Here is a 13,406-nt window from a genome sequence, read left to right on the forward strand (position 1 = left end):
AGATACCAGAAACACACATTCCAGCGGGGCAGAGGGACCGAGAGTCCCCGTCCGCGGCTGGTTCCGCCCCAGACTCAGACTGAAGCTGCTCTCCCTGCAGGTGGCTCAGCCCAAGCCCTGTCCCCCAAGGAGGGAGCCCCACATCCTCTTTCCCACGGGGTGCACATTCCCAGACCTGGCTCCACCTCCATCTTTGGGGCACCCTGTCCTGCTCCAAAGCCTTGGCTTTCCCCACACCCCAGAGCTCTGTTCTCCGCAGGACTGAACATCCAGGCCAGCCCCTGCTCACCCTCCTGAATGGACCAGAGGAGACGTGCCGGTCCTCTTCTGTCCTTCTCACAGACTTGCTTCCAGGGCTGCAATTTAGGGTTGGGGGTGGGGGCACAAGCTGAGCAGAACGGCCTCCAAGGGGTTCTCATTATTCTGGTGAGGGGGTGCTGGCAGCACCAGGGACCCTGCCCCTGTCCCTGTGAGCTGCCAGGCCCACAGCCCCCACATCCCTGGGGATTCTCTCATACTCCTGCCTGCACCTCTCCTTGTCCCAGACACCGAACCTTCCAGAAAGCCATGTGGGCCTCCTGGGTTCCTCTGCTCTTTGGTGAGTCTGAGACTGCTCTTTGGGTGGGGAGGCTGGTGAGAATCAAGACAGGGGTATGAGTGTGTGGGTGTGTGTGAGTCCGTGCACACACGTGCCATGCGTCAGGCATGCCCGGGCATCTGCCCAGCTTCAGTGGTCCCCAGGGGCTGACTTCTCCACTGTTAGTTTTGAGGCAGGGCTCAACTCCCTCCATCTTATTTCAGGAAGAGGAAGCTAGCCTGGAGGACCAAGAGGAGCAAGTGGGGAGGCCTGATGGGAGGGACTGGTCTTCACAAAGGCCTCAGGATGGTGGAATTTTACTTCTAGGATTTCCTTCCCTGAACTGCAGTATTTATGTGTCACTTTCCCAAGACAATCTTTCCTAAGCCCACTTCCACTGTCCGGAGGATAGAGGCCTCCTCCACGCTCTCACAGGCCCCATGCTCCCCTCCGGCTGAGCAACCATCAGGTTTCTTATGAGTCTGTCTTCCTGGCTCAGCTCTGAGCCCCACTAGAATGGGAACACTCTGGGTGGGCTCTGTAGGTCCAGCGTCCTGCCTGGGACCCATGCTTAGGAGGCACCCAGTGGATGCAGGTCCCAGTTGTGCATTTGCAACATCTCTCAGGATGCCAGGTGTCTCTGGACCTGAGGGAAGGAGTCCAGAGCCAGGAAACCCCTCGGAGGCTGTAGCCTTGGTCCAGGTGGGAGAAGATGAGGTGGGACTGGGAGGTGGGGGAAGGGGAAGGAGGAAGGTGAACTCACTGGCCACCAGCTCATGGACCTCCCCGCCAGGAAGTAGCCACCGATGGTCCCTCGGCTTGCACGAATGGATGACTGGAAAGAAAACAGCAAAAGTGAGGAAATCCCAGGCTCTGCACTCTGCCCCAGATTCCCCGCCCTGCAGTTTCTGGCACTGTGGGGACATGGATGGGAACCGAGGCTGGAGGTTCCACCATCTTTAAGCTATGGGGCTTTGGTGGGGTCAGCTGCTCTCTCTGGGTCCCCCTGCTCATCACATCACCCACCAGGACTGGTGTGAAGAACAAAGGAGCTAATGGGGGAGGGGGTGCTGGGTTGGAGGTGGGACAGTGCGTGTGAAATGCCCCACTGAATGCACGGCACTGTGCCTGTGCCCAGATTACTGGCATGTCCTCTTGTGCACTATCCTGCCCTCCACCCCAATCAAATATTACTTCAGGAAGTGAGTTGGGATCTCATCCTCAGGCTACCATGGTGGGGAGACTGCCCTGCTCCCTCCACCCAGCCAGGCTCCCATCCTGGGAGCTGGGAGGACGCAAAAAACTTGGTCCCCAGACAGAGGCAGGGCTCTGCCAGGGGCAGGAATGGGGGGGTTCTCCTGCCCCCGCCTCTAGTCAGATCACATCACTGAGGCCCACCCAGGACCCTGGAGCAAACCCTGTCCTGCACCGGGAGGGGGTCAGTGGCTGCCTTTTTGAAGAATTACTCTGAGGACTGAAAGGAAGTGAGGAATGAAAGAACTTTCTCTCAGAATGCAGAAAGTGAGACAGGGTAGAGGGTAAGGGGGATAAATTTAAAGCCATTATTAAGATGCAAGAGGGCTAAGTGCCAAAGAATTCATACTTTCAAATTGTGATGCTGGAGAAGACTCTTGAGAGTCCCGTGGACTACAAGGAGATCAAACCAGTCAATCCTAAAGGAAATCAACCCTGAATATTCATTGGGAGGACTGATGTGAAACTCCAATACTTTGGCCACCTGATGGGAAGAGCCGACTCATTAGAAAAGACCCTGGTGCTGGGAAGGATTGAAGACAGGAATAGAAAGGGATGGCAGAGGATGAGATGATTAGATAGCATCACTGACTCAATGGACATGAGTTCGAGCAAACTCCGGGAGATAGTTAAGGACAGGGAAGCCTGGCGTACTGAAGTCCATGGGGTCATAAAGAGTCGGACATGACTTAGTGACTAAATAAATTAAGATCCTGAAGATAGTAAATGTCTGGTTGGGTCTATAGACATCAGAAATGCCTGAAGGACTGGAAGAAAGAAGGGAAATTGAAAGAAGCATCTGTTCCCTTGAGAGAAAGGCATATATTATTCAGTAGGGTAGGACGGCTGTGCAGGGCCTGAGGCTTGTCAAGCCTTTGCTTAGACTTTCTGCGTCACCCATGGTCTTCGGGAAGGATAGATGAACAGGAAGAATTTACATTACAGATGAGGAAATTGGGGTCCCCAAATGGGAAGCAATTTGTCCAAAGTCATGAAGGAGAGGAGCTGGTGATTCTCACGACTGTGGTCTCCTGGGAGCCAGCGAGCCTGTTTGCCCCATTCTTCCTCACACACCTTGGGAAGCAGGGACTGCTTGTCCCACTTTACAGATGAGGAGACTGAGGCCCAGAGAAGGTTCTTGGCCTTGCCACAGCCTTGTAAGTGGCCATATGGGACTCAGATCCCTCTCAGCCTCACAGTGGAGTCTAAAGGTGCTGGCATTTCCCTCAATTGCTGTGGGGACAATAGGGGTCATTTATTGCTGCAGGCTGTGTGTTGGGCACTGTACCAGATCCTTAAATGTGTCATGTTCCTAAACCAAGTAGTCCTTTTTATTCTCATTGTCTGAGTGAGAAAACTAAGGCTCTGTAGTATATTCCCAGGGCCACGCTGCCCTAACTGTTGGAGTAGGCATCTGAACTCAGGGCTCCCAGTCCTCCAAGCCTGGCCCCCATTCGTGGCACCGAGGCTCTGGTGAACACTGGAGACTAGAACCCATTGGGAACCACCTGACTCCCTTCCCATGAGCACACCTGCCCCAGCTCTTTTAGAAAGCTCAGCTCCATGCCAAGATGCTGTCCAGCGGAGGGCGTGGCAGGGTCAGGAGTCAAGCACTCTCAGAGTTGGGGATCCTGGCATGAGGAAGACGGCAGGAATGGGGCTCAGGGGGCCAAGTGTGCATGGGGTCAAAGGCATCAGATGCACAGAGACAGTGAGTCCAGAGACTGGGGTTCAGGCCTGGCCTGCTTCGGGCTCACTGTGTGAGCTCAAACAAGTCAGCCCTCTCTGGGCCTCAGCTGCCCATCTCTCAGTGGAGGGGTTGAGAGGGTGATCCTCCATTAAAATCCTTCTGCAGTGGTCCCTGTGCTTCCCAGACATGCCTGCCGGCCACAGAGGAGAGCCGGTCTCTGCCTCCCCTGCCAGCCTCCAACCTCCAGGCTACTCACCCAGACCCCTACTCCGATGACGAAGACAAAGTAGACGACTAGGACGGCGATGTCGTAGGCGTGCAGGCTGACTCCGGGACCCGGCGCTGAGCGTGGAACAGTCGCAGTGCTGACCCCACTTCCCGAAGCTCTAGGCCCCATTGCTGCCAGCTCCATGCTCATCTGCTAGTCAGTCACAACCAGACTGGACTTTGAGGTGCTCCTGGCTTCATTCCTTTCCTGTAATGATTAAACAGGCCCGAGCACCATTGGCCGCTGAGCCATCCCTGAGGCCCACTGGCACATAAAGTCCTGATACTCCCGCCCCTTTCCCCTAACTGCCAGCCCCAGGCCTCTCCCTTTCCCTGCAAACACACACACACACACACACACACACACACACACTCCCACCCCTGAGAGGAGCAGGAGTAGGAGGAAAAACAGGAGGAAAAGAACAGGGTCCTGGCGACCTGAACTGGGCAGGGGGTTGGGGAGAGACTTCAGAATCAAGATGTTCAAGGTCATGCTTGTGTGGACAGGGAACAGAGGCCCAGGAAGGGAAAGGGACCCCGGAAATAAAGGCGAAGCTGGGCCTGGAGTTGGGGTGTCTTAATGGTCAGATCCATGCACATTCCTTATGCCCAGAGGAAGAGACGCAGGGAGAAGGGGGTCCGCTGTGACCCTTGCAAAGGGTCTACCGTGTCACGTGCTCCCACCTCCAACACACCCAGGTGTCATTTTCCTTTTTTCAGGATGTAGGAAACAGGCCTGGGCAGAGACATGGTTTCCTCCAAGCTACAGAGCAAGGCTAGGATTCACACCTGCTGCATCTACACTCCTGCCCTGTGCTGTGACAAAGGCGTGCTCCTGGACAGGACAGAGGGACCCCCAGGTCCAGGGAGAGATGCAGGTGCCCTGAGACATGGAGTCAGGGGACGGGGGTCAGGCCAGGCCTGAGACCTGCGCAGCCTGCTTTTAAGTTCCAGCTGCATGTCTCCAAGAGCAGGCTGACCGTGGGCAGGCTGCTCAGTGACTCTGAGCCTGGTGTCCACCTCAGGGAGCCCTCACATTGCTACTGAGTTTGAGATGCGCTCCTGAGAGCCTCGGCAAACCCTGAGTGATTGCCCGCTCTTGGGCGGGGCGTGGGGGCCACACCAAGAAATGAACAGGAACCCCCAAGGGACCCGGGCATCAGGCACACGAGTGTGCCCATACTGCCCTTTGAAAGTTGCTGAATTTGGGACATTTCAGTCTTGGGAACATCTGCTCTGCATTTGGTTGCACACTCAGGAGTCAGGGGTCCAGGCCAGAGGAGCAGGGGGCCCTGTTCACTGCCAGCCACACCCAACCCCGCACCCTATGAGGATTCCAGGCCAGATGTAGAGGGCCAGGCCCTCTTCCCTCCCCTTTTGGAGAAAGGGAAGTGAAACATAGCTCCTGGGACACCTCTCCTCCTAGCTCCTTGGACCCCTGGCTCAGAACATCAGGCATAGGCCTTGCTGAGCTCAGGGACAGGCCACTGCATTGGGAGAGAGGCTGGAGTGGACTCAGCTGTGGGCGCGGCTCTGGGGGCCAGCGCCCATTAGTATCTGATGCCAGAAAGGTAGAGAGGTAACTCCAAGTCTTTACAGAAGAAGGGTCCTCCCTGCTCATATTTAGAGATGAAGCCAAGTTCTCTGGGCCCCAGGTTGTCTGGGGGTGAGCTGTGTGGAGGCTACGAGGCTGGCCACATGGTTGTGTTAATCAGGGAGGGAGGGAGATGTCTGAGCTCAGGCTCCTCAGCCACGGTGAGGAATCCAGACTGATCACTCCAGAGAAGAGGAGTATAGTGGGGAGATGGCCTGAGTCACTTCCTCCTAGGCCCACCACCCAGGGGGCCCACCCTGGCCCTCTGGGTTCTAGTCCGCCAGCCACCCTTCACAGATGCCTGAGGCTGAGCTGCAACCCGCTGGACATTTTTGTTGTTGTTCAGTCGCCAGATTGTGACCGACTCTTGCAACCCCATGGACTACAGCATGCCAGGCTTCCCTGTCCTTCAGTATCTCCCGGAGTTCCTAACTCCAAATGAATTGGTTTGGGCTGACTTCAGCCACTCCTGTGAACTATCTGTTGGTCATCAGGCAACTTGGAGATTCAGAGCCTAGAGAGTGTGGAGGGTGGAGGGCTGGGGATGCAAAAGGCTGTGAAACCACCAGAATAGATATCATAAAGCCTCTGCTCAAACCTCAAGCCTTTGCCGTATCACTGAACCCTGAAGCCCCAACTCGGGTCTGGCAATTGTGCTTTGACATTTATGTTTCTGCTCACAGCCTGTTGGAAACAACAATTTAGCAGGAGAGAAACTGCCTGAGGCAGGCAGGGCTGCACAGGAATAGCTGGGAGAATTGCTACTTATGGCCAGACAGTGCACTAGTCATCATTAAAACCAGGCAAAGCACAAAGTGCAGGCCCAGCTGGGGCAAACAGACCTAGAAAGTAGGGCAAATCAACCCTCACCAAGGCACTCTTGGAAGGCAGCTGAGGATTCAAATGCCTGTTGATGACCTGTCCTTCACTATCTCTCAGAATTTGCTCAGATTCATGTCCATTGAGTTGTCGATGCTATCTAACCATCTCATCCTCTGCCACTCCTTTCTCCTTTTGTCTTCAATCTTTCTCAGCAGCAGGGTCTTTTCTAATGAGTTGTCTCTTCACATCAGGTGGCCAAAAGATTGGAGCTTCAGCTTCCGCATCAGTCCTTCCAATGAATATTCAGGACTGATTTCCTTTAGGATTGACTGATTTGATCTTCTTGCAGTCCAAGGGACTCTCAAGAGTCTTCTCCAGTACTGCAATTCAAAAGCATCAATTCTTAAGCACTAAGCCTTCTTAAGGGTCCACCTCTCATCCATACATGACTACTGGAGAAGCCATGGTTCTGACTATACAGACCTTTATTGGCAAAGTGATGTCTCTGTTTTTAATATGCTGTCTAGGTTTGTCACAGCTTTTCTTCCAAGGAGCAAGCATCTTTTAATTTCATGGCTGCAGTCACCATCCACAGTGATTTTGGAGCCCAAGAAAATAAAATCTGTCACTGCTTCTGTGTTTCTCCCTCCTACTTGCCATGAAATGATGGTACTGGGTGCCACAATCTTAGTTTTTTGAATCTTGAGTTTTAAGCCAGCTTTTTCACTCTTCTCTCTCATCCTCATCAAGAGAGTTTTTAGTTCCCCTTCACTTTCTGCCATTAGAGTGGTGTCATCTGGATATCGGAGGTTGTTGCTATTTCTCCTGGCAGTCTTGACTCTATTTTGTGTTTCATCCAACCTGGCATTTCACTTGATATACTCTGCATGTAAGTTAAATAAGTAGGATGACTATATACAGTCTTGTCGTACTCCTTTCCCAATTTGGAACCTGTCAGTTGCTCCACATCTGGTTCTAGCTGTTGCTTCCTGGCCTGAGAACAGGTTTCTCAGGAGGCAGGTAAGGTGGTCTGGTATTCCCATGAGGAGACTTTACAAAGAGCTGAGAAAAGAAGTGCAAGGCAAACAAGAAAGGGAAAGATACACCCAACTTAACGCTAAATTCCTGAGAACAGCAAGGAGAGATGAGAAGGCCTTCTTCAAAGAACAATGCAAAGAAATAGAGGAAAACAGTAGGATAGGAAAGAGAGTAGAGATCTCGTTGAGAAAACTGGAGATATCAAGGGAATATTTCATGCCAGAATGGGCACGATAAAGGACAGAAACAGTAAGGACCTACAGAAGCAGAAGAGATTAAGAAGAGGTGGCAAAAATACACAGAAGAACTATACAAAAAAGGTTTTAATGACCTGGATAACCACGATGATGCAGTCACTCACTTAGAGCCAGACATCTGGAGTGCAAAATCAAATGGGGCTTAGGAAGCATTACTACCAAAAAAGCTAGTGGAGGTGATGGAATTCCAGCTGAGCTAATTAAAATCCTAGAAGATGATGCTGTTAAAGTGTTGCACTCAATATGTCAGCAGATTTATAAAACTCAGCAGTGGTCACAGGACTGGAAAAGGTCAGTTTTCATTCCAATCTCAAAGAACGGCAATACTAAAGAATGTTCAGACTTTTATACAATTACACTCATGTCACATGCCAGTAAGGTCATGCTCAAAATTCTCCAAGATAGGCTTCAACAGTACGTGAACCAAGAACTTCCAGATGTACATGCTGGGTTTAGCAAAGACAGAGGAACCAGAGATGAAACTGCCAAGGTCTGTTGGATCATAGAAAAAGCAAGGAAATTCCAGAAAAACGTCTACTTCTGCTTCGTCGGCTACACTAAAGCCTTGTGGATCACAAAAAGTCTCTGTAAGGAGTAAATAAAAGTATTTTGTGACTATTTCTCTGGATGTATCTTTGCTATATTTTCCCAACAAAAAGGGGGAAAGGTGTTGGAGGTTGCTTCCCCATTGCCCCAATATTTTGAATAGAGGGGCTTTGGCAGGGAAACTTGGAGAGCTTGGTGCATGTCCCTGCAGCTGGGGTCACTGCAGTCTGCCTCAGCCTGAAGCGTGTAGAAGGAAGAAGCTGTGGCTGCCCGGCTGCTTCCACACGGGGTGGACAGGAATTATCAGTGTGGGATTGACCTGTACCCTGGGGTGGAGCAAAGAGTGCATGGATGTTTTCCTTCTGTGTATGTGTGTGTACTAGGTATGGATCACATGCATGAAAAAGACAGCATGGGGACCCTCCGAGACCCTGTCCAATGGACCACCTGGAAGGGGCCTGGGGCTTCAGCTGGAAGAGTTGGGCAGTGAAGCTCCAGATTCCTGGAAGCCGTGGAAGAATGGACTAGGGATGTGGTGTGGAGGCAGGGTGCCCTGGGAGGCTCTTCCACCTGAGCAAACCCCAAGTGGACCATGGGAGCACCCGCAAGGAAGAGTCAGACTAAAACTTGTTAGGTCATGAGCTGAGCCACAGCCTTTAAGTCAAAACCTTCCTGCCCCGATTTCTCCTCTTTGGCACTGCAGGTCCTGGGAAGCAGCAGGATGAGGGGAGTGAGAAAAAAGCAAGTCAACGATACTCTGTCTTCCCAAGGCAGGCCAGCCTGCAGCCAGCCCAACTGAGGGCAGGAACTGCAGGGAGAAGCCTTAACTTCAAGTGAAGAAAGGAGTGTGGAATAGGACATGGTGCTGGGGGTTATAATTTCTGAACAATATCTGTGCTGTCAGAGTTAAAGTCACAGTGGGGTGTTGTCATGGTTTAAATGTAACCAGGACACTGACAGAACAGCCTGAGTCTTAGTTTTGGGGTGAAGAGAGAAATACACCCCGCTGAACAAGCTGCTCACATCAGTTGCTTGAGACAGTTGCTTTTCGAATCTCACTTCTTGCATCCTCTTTATCCCATGTGTTGTTGTTGTTTAGTCGCTAAGTCATATCCGACTCTTTTGCAACCCCATGGACTGTAGCCCTCTAGGCTTATCTGTCTGTGGGATTTTCCAGGCAAGAATGCTGGAACAGGCTGCCAGTTCCTTCTCCAGGGGATCTTCCTGGCCCAGGGATCAGACCTGCATCTCCTGCATTGGCAGGTGGATTCTTTACCACTGCGTCACCAGAGAAGCCCCAAGAGTAGTTCACAGTAAATGGAAGATCACTGCCCTTATTGCTGGCACCTGCAGCCTGGGTCTCCCTTAGGCTTCAGGATGTGCCCTCATGGAAGGTTCTGGAGCCCAGAGTTCTGCTTGGACTCCTGGGCCAGCTACTCCCACTAGCCTCATGAGCTTGTTCCCAAAATGCCAGTCCAGTGGGACTGCTCACCTCTCCTATCTCCCTATCCCCATGTGCTTGGGTTTGCCCGGCTCCTTCCCAACCTTCTGCTCCTCTGCTCGCCTCCAACATCCACAGGGCCCATGGTGAGCAAGCACATCTCTATCCTCAAGCTCATCACTGCTAACCCGCCATCCTCTGCCATAGTGACCAGTTTGTCCCACGGCACCTTCATCCTTGGTTACCTGCTCATGTGGAAGCTCTTCCTTCTCCCGAGCCCCTGGAGCTGGGCTCAGAACTCAGCATGTGCTTCCTCAATCCTGCACTGAACACGTGCCACTCCCAACAGGGCCATGCCGACCAGGTCTTGGTCTGTTCTGTGTCCTCCATCATCATCGTTTCTTGGAAGTCCTCTCTGACTCCCAGTCTGGGGAATGTCCACAGTCCCAGTCTCCACCCCTGTTTATCTCCCTGACTGTACTTGTCAGTTTAGGGCGTGTCTCTCTTAGATGTGGAACCTGTGTATCTCAGTCACATTTGTGTCCCCAGTGATGGGCAGAATCAATGCACTGAGAGTGGAAACTGTGTCTAACACACAGTGTTGGAGCGAGGAGGTAGGAGCAGGGGGCAGGGGCAGGGGGAGGGCCTCCAGGCAGAGGGACCAGTAGGCACAGAAGAGTGAACAGCGGTGATGCTTTCAGGGGAGGGCTTGCGGTGAACCTGGCTCAGGGTCTACAGGGGGACTGGGGGATGCCAGAGGAGACGTGGTGTTGAGACTGGCAGTTTAGAGAACCCCTCTGGGGCCAGCATGGGGGTGGATGGGGCTGAGGAAGCTGGCACAAAGGTTCAGGCACAGATGGGCACCTAGTTGAAAGGTTGGAGGGCACAGGGTCTGGGCTGTTCTTACTGAGCCGGAAGCATGCAGACCTTTGTGGCTTCCTCTCCCCTGGGGTCCCTGCCCCACCTGTGATGCCAAGGTCCAGAAACCTCCATGCCAGGGTCCCCAGCCCTTGGCAGACCTTCCACTCAGCTCCCCGCACCTGCAAATACTTATCCCTAACACGGAGCTGTGGATGAGAAGCAGCCCTGGGTTTGTTCGAATCCTAAAGGGACTGACTAACCAACGACACCTTTGACTGAGGGAGTGAAGCTCTAAAGGTGAGATCCTGAGCCTGAGAATGAAATACTGATGCAGAGGGGGCTCTCAGAGCCCAGAGCCCAGTCCACACTGTGGAAGCTGAGTTTTCCATGTGGAAGGAAACCCCTTTCATGCTGCTGCCTGGACATTCCTGTCTCCTTGGAGTGCTCTCAGGCCCAGGAAGAAACCAGGGCACATGGTGTTATTCTTCTGGCTGGCGCCACCCTGGCTACTTGCAAGTTCTTCCTGAAAAACCACTCTCAGCAGCCAACCTTCCTGCTGAGAACTTCCTCTTCCAGAACAACAGGAGGTAAGGACTAATATCTACCAGCAGCGGAAGATTTGTGTAGCTCACAACCCCAATACAATCACAGTTTTGTATTAACTGAATGAGCTGGTTTTCTCATCACTATTTTATAGGTGAGAGGCTGAGGTTCACTGGTGACGTCCTGTAACTGTGGCTTGTTTGGGTTCTGAATTCAGGCCTGACTGACACATCACCCTTTGGTCCTAGTTCTGTGTCTGCAGGGAGAGAGATGAGGTTTATCCCTTCTCAGGGTGGGTAGGAAACTGCTTCATTTTCTCCCTTCCTTTAGGGGCTCTGAGAGGGGACAGGAGCCCCCCTGGGTCTGGGTCCTGATTCCAGAGACCTGTCAACCCCCTTCCTGCCACCCCAGCCCCCAGCCACCCTTCTTTCCCTGGCCACCTCTGCCCCCTTCCTGCCAGTGTCCTAGCCCTCAGCCGATGTGGTCTGGTGATGCTATTATTTTTTCACATGCTCCTCTAAATTCAAACTCAATTGCAATTCCATTTAACTGATCCCAGTCACTCACTGAGCACACTCCGGGCCAGGCCCTCTGTCAGGGTTGTCCCATCGCACAACTCCAGGGGGCACCATTCCCAAGAATGCAATGTCAATGGTACCTGGGGCAGTGGCTGTGCTCTGCATTGGGCAGAGAGAGGAAAGCAGGCCTAATCCTGGAGGAGGGGCTGTGATGGAGGAGAAAATTATGCCATCTGTGCAGGCCAGGGGAGGCACTAAACTCTTCATGGGGCCTCCAACCCCAGCCACCAATGGGCCAAGTCATTTGGACTGTGCCCAGGTCCAGATCATACTTACTCCCAGGTCCCAGGTAGGATGGGGGCTCATGTGGACAGACCGGAGACTTAATTCCAAGAAGAAAGGATTGCCATCTATATAGGGGGGTAAGACTAAGAAAGATGATGACAGAGATCCAGGGATGGAGAAAGGAAAGAAAAAGAAGGAAGTAAAAACACTCATCACTAAATGATCTCTGTCAGACCCCTACCTGCACGGCGCAGCCTGGAACCTCCAGAGATCAGTGTCTGGGCCTCAGCTCTGGGCAGAAGCTCCCAAGTCTGATGTGACTCTGACCTAGCTTCTGACAACTCAGGTCCAGGATGTGGACCAGCCTGGCTCCTCCCCCTGGTGATGAAATCTCACTCCAGCCCACTGGGCCCAGGGTTCTGAGGGACAGTGCCTGTCCTTACTTCCCGATGTTGAACTTGAGAAAGAGACCTTGTCCTGGACTCGGGACTCTCCCCACCCCCAGGGTCAGATCTGAAGCCTACCGCTCAGAGTTAGCTGCTGTGGCTGCCATTGTCCCCACATGCCTGGTAAACAGGTTTCTTAAGAAGAGGGGTGGGGCTGACACTTGGTAACTGGGGCTTTGTCTGGAGCATGGAAGAAGGTCTTGGCACGAGGCCACAGCCCATGCCCAGGTGTGATTGGCACATGCTTGTGCTGTTCGCTGAGCTCCCGGGGGAGTCCCGCATCCCTGAAGTAGCGGAGCCAAGACTTGAAGTCAGAGTATGGGTCCCGGTTCTGCTGGTCACTAGCTTACCTGTGACGGGAGAATCATTTAACCCACCAAGGCCAAGGTTTTGCATCTGCAAAGTGAGGCAATAATAGGTACCTCTTAAAGAGTTGGGATTATTAAGTGAGATAATGTGTATGCAATGAGATGTTGAAATGGGACAATTTCTGTCTCAGTTTTGGCTGAGGTCCAGTGGATGAGGACAATATAATAGGTGCCGAGTATCCTCCCTGGAATTCTAAAAGTGAGTCAGGACACCCGGGGAGTCATGCCATGGAGACCATGGCAACAGCTAAGCTCAGGGCACCTGCTGCCCCAGCCACAGCCACTGCCCTGGCACTGAACACTCACCCCGAGGCCTCACTTGCCCTGGCGTTTTTGGTCCGTGACTGAGCTCAGATGACTGGCCCTTTCCTGCAGGAGGTGTGGCTCAAATAATGGCATTTTTGGCTGGAGGACACTCCATGAGCCAGCCAAAATTTTATTCGAACTGAGCTAGAATCCCATGGCAATTGCTTTGCAAAAAGTTGTTGGAGTGACCTGGGCACCCTTCCCGCTTCCCCTTCGGCAAGGGGTGGAGGCGGCGAAAATGAGAGAGGAGTTTCAGAGGGTCTGTGCAAAACTGTATGTGCGTCCAAGATGGTCTAGGCTGGGGGCATCAAGAAAGGAGGAGAGACACCAGCAGGATAGGCCAGGGTCTGGAGCGTGAAAGCTGGACAGCTCCCACTGTCAGGAGACTGCAGAGAGGGTTCCGGCTCGGGCACATGGGACTAGGGTGGGTGTTTAAGGCCTTGGCTGCATGGCCCTTGACCTTCTCGCTCCTCCAGGGAGTCCGCTGACTGACAGATCATTCCCTTCCTCCCCGCCTTTCCTCAGGCTGCTCTTTGCTGCCTTTCTAGTGGCCAGGTTGGGGGGCCATGCACACCCCATCAGAGCACTGACCA

The 13,406-nt window shown here is 52.9% G+C and overlaps 1 protein-coding gene across 3 annotated transcripts in view; it reads right to left on the reverse strand.

Moving 5' to 3' along the window:
- SLC5A9 (solute carrier family 5 member 9) overlaps nucleotides 1-11,990 on the reverse strand; it is a 28,252-nt gene extending 16,262 nt beyond the window's left edge. For 2 of the 3 annotated variants that reach the window (XM_043461394.1, XM_043461395.1), the window contains exons 1-3: nucleotides 11,935-11,990; nucleotides 3,778-3,996; nucleotides 1,341-1,412 (exon numbers count right to left, since the gene is read on the reverse strand). In XM_043461394.1, the coding sequence (XP_043317329.1) occupies nucleotides 1,341-1,412; nucleotides 3,778-3,939 (234 nt within the window). In that variant the 5' untranslated portion in view covers nucleotides 3,940-3,996; nucleotides 11,935-11,990. Of the gene's footprint in view, nucleotides 1-289; nucleotides 357-1,340; nucleotides 1,413-3,777; nucleotides 3,997-11,934 lie in introns of those variants that run through there. The other variant, XM_043461396.1, reaches the window with a different exon arrangement.
- Nucleotides 11,991-13,406: the final 1,416 nt, after the last annotated feature.

Source organism: Cervus canadensis, chromosome 2 (assembly GCF_019320065.1).
Source record: "Cervus canadensis isolate Bull #8, Minnesota chromosome 2, ASM1932006v1, whole genome shotgun sequence".
Taxonomy (NCBI): Eukaryota; Metazoa; Chordata; class Mammalia; order Artiodactyla; family Cervidae; genus Cervus; species Cervus canadensis.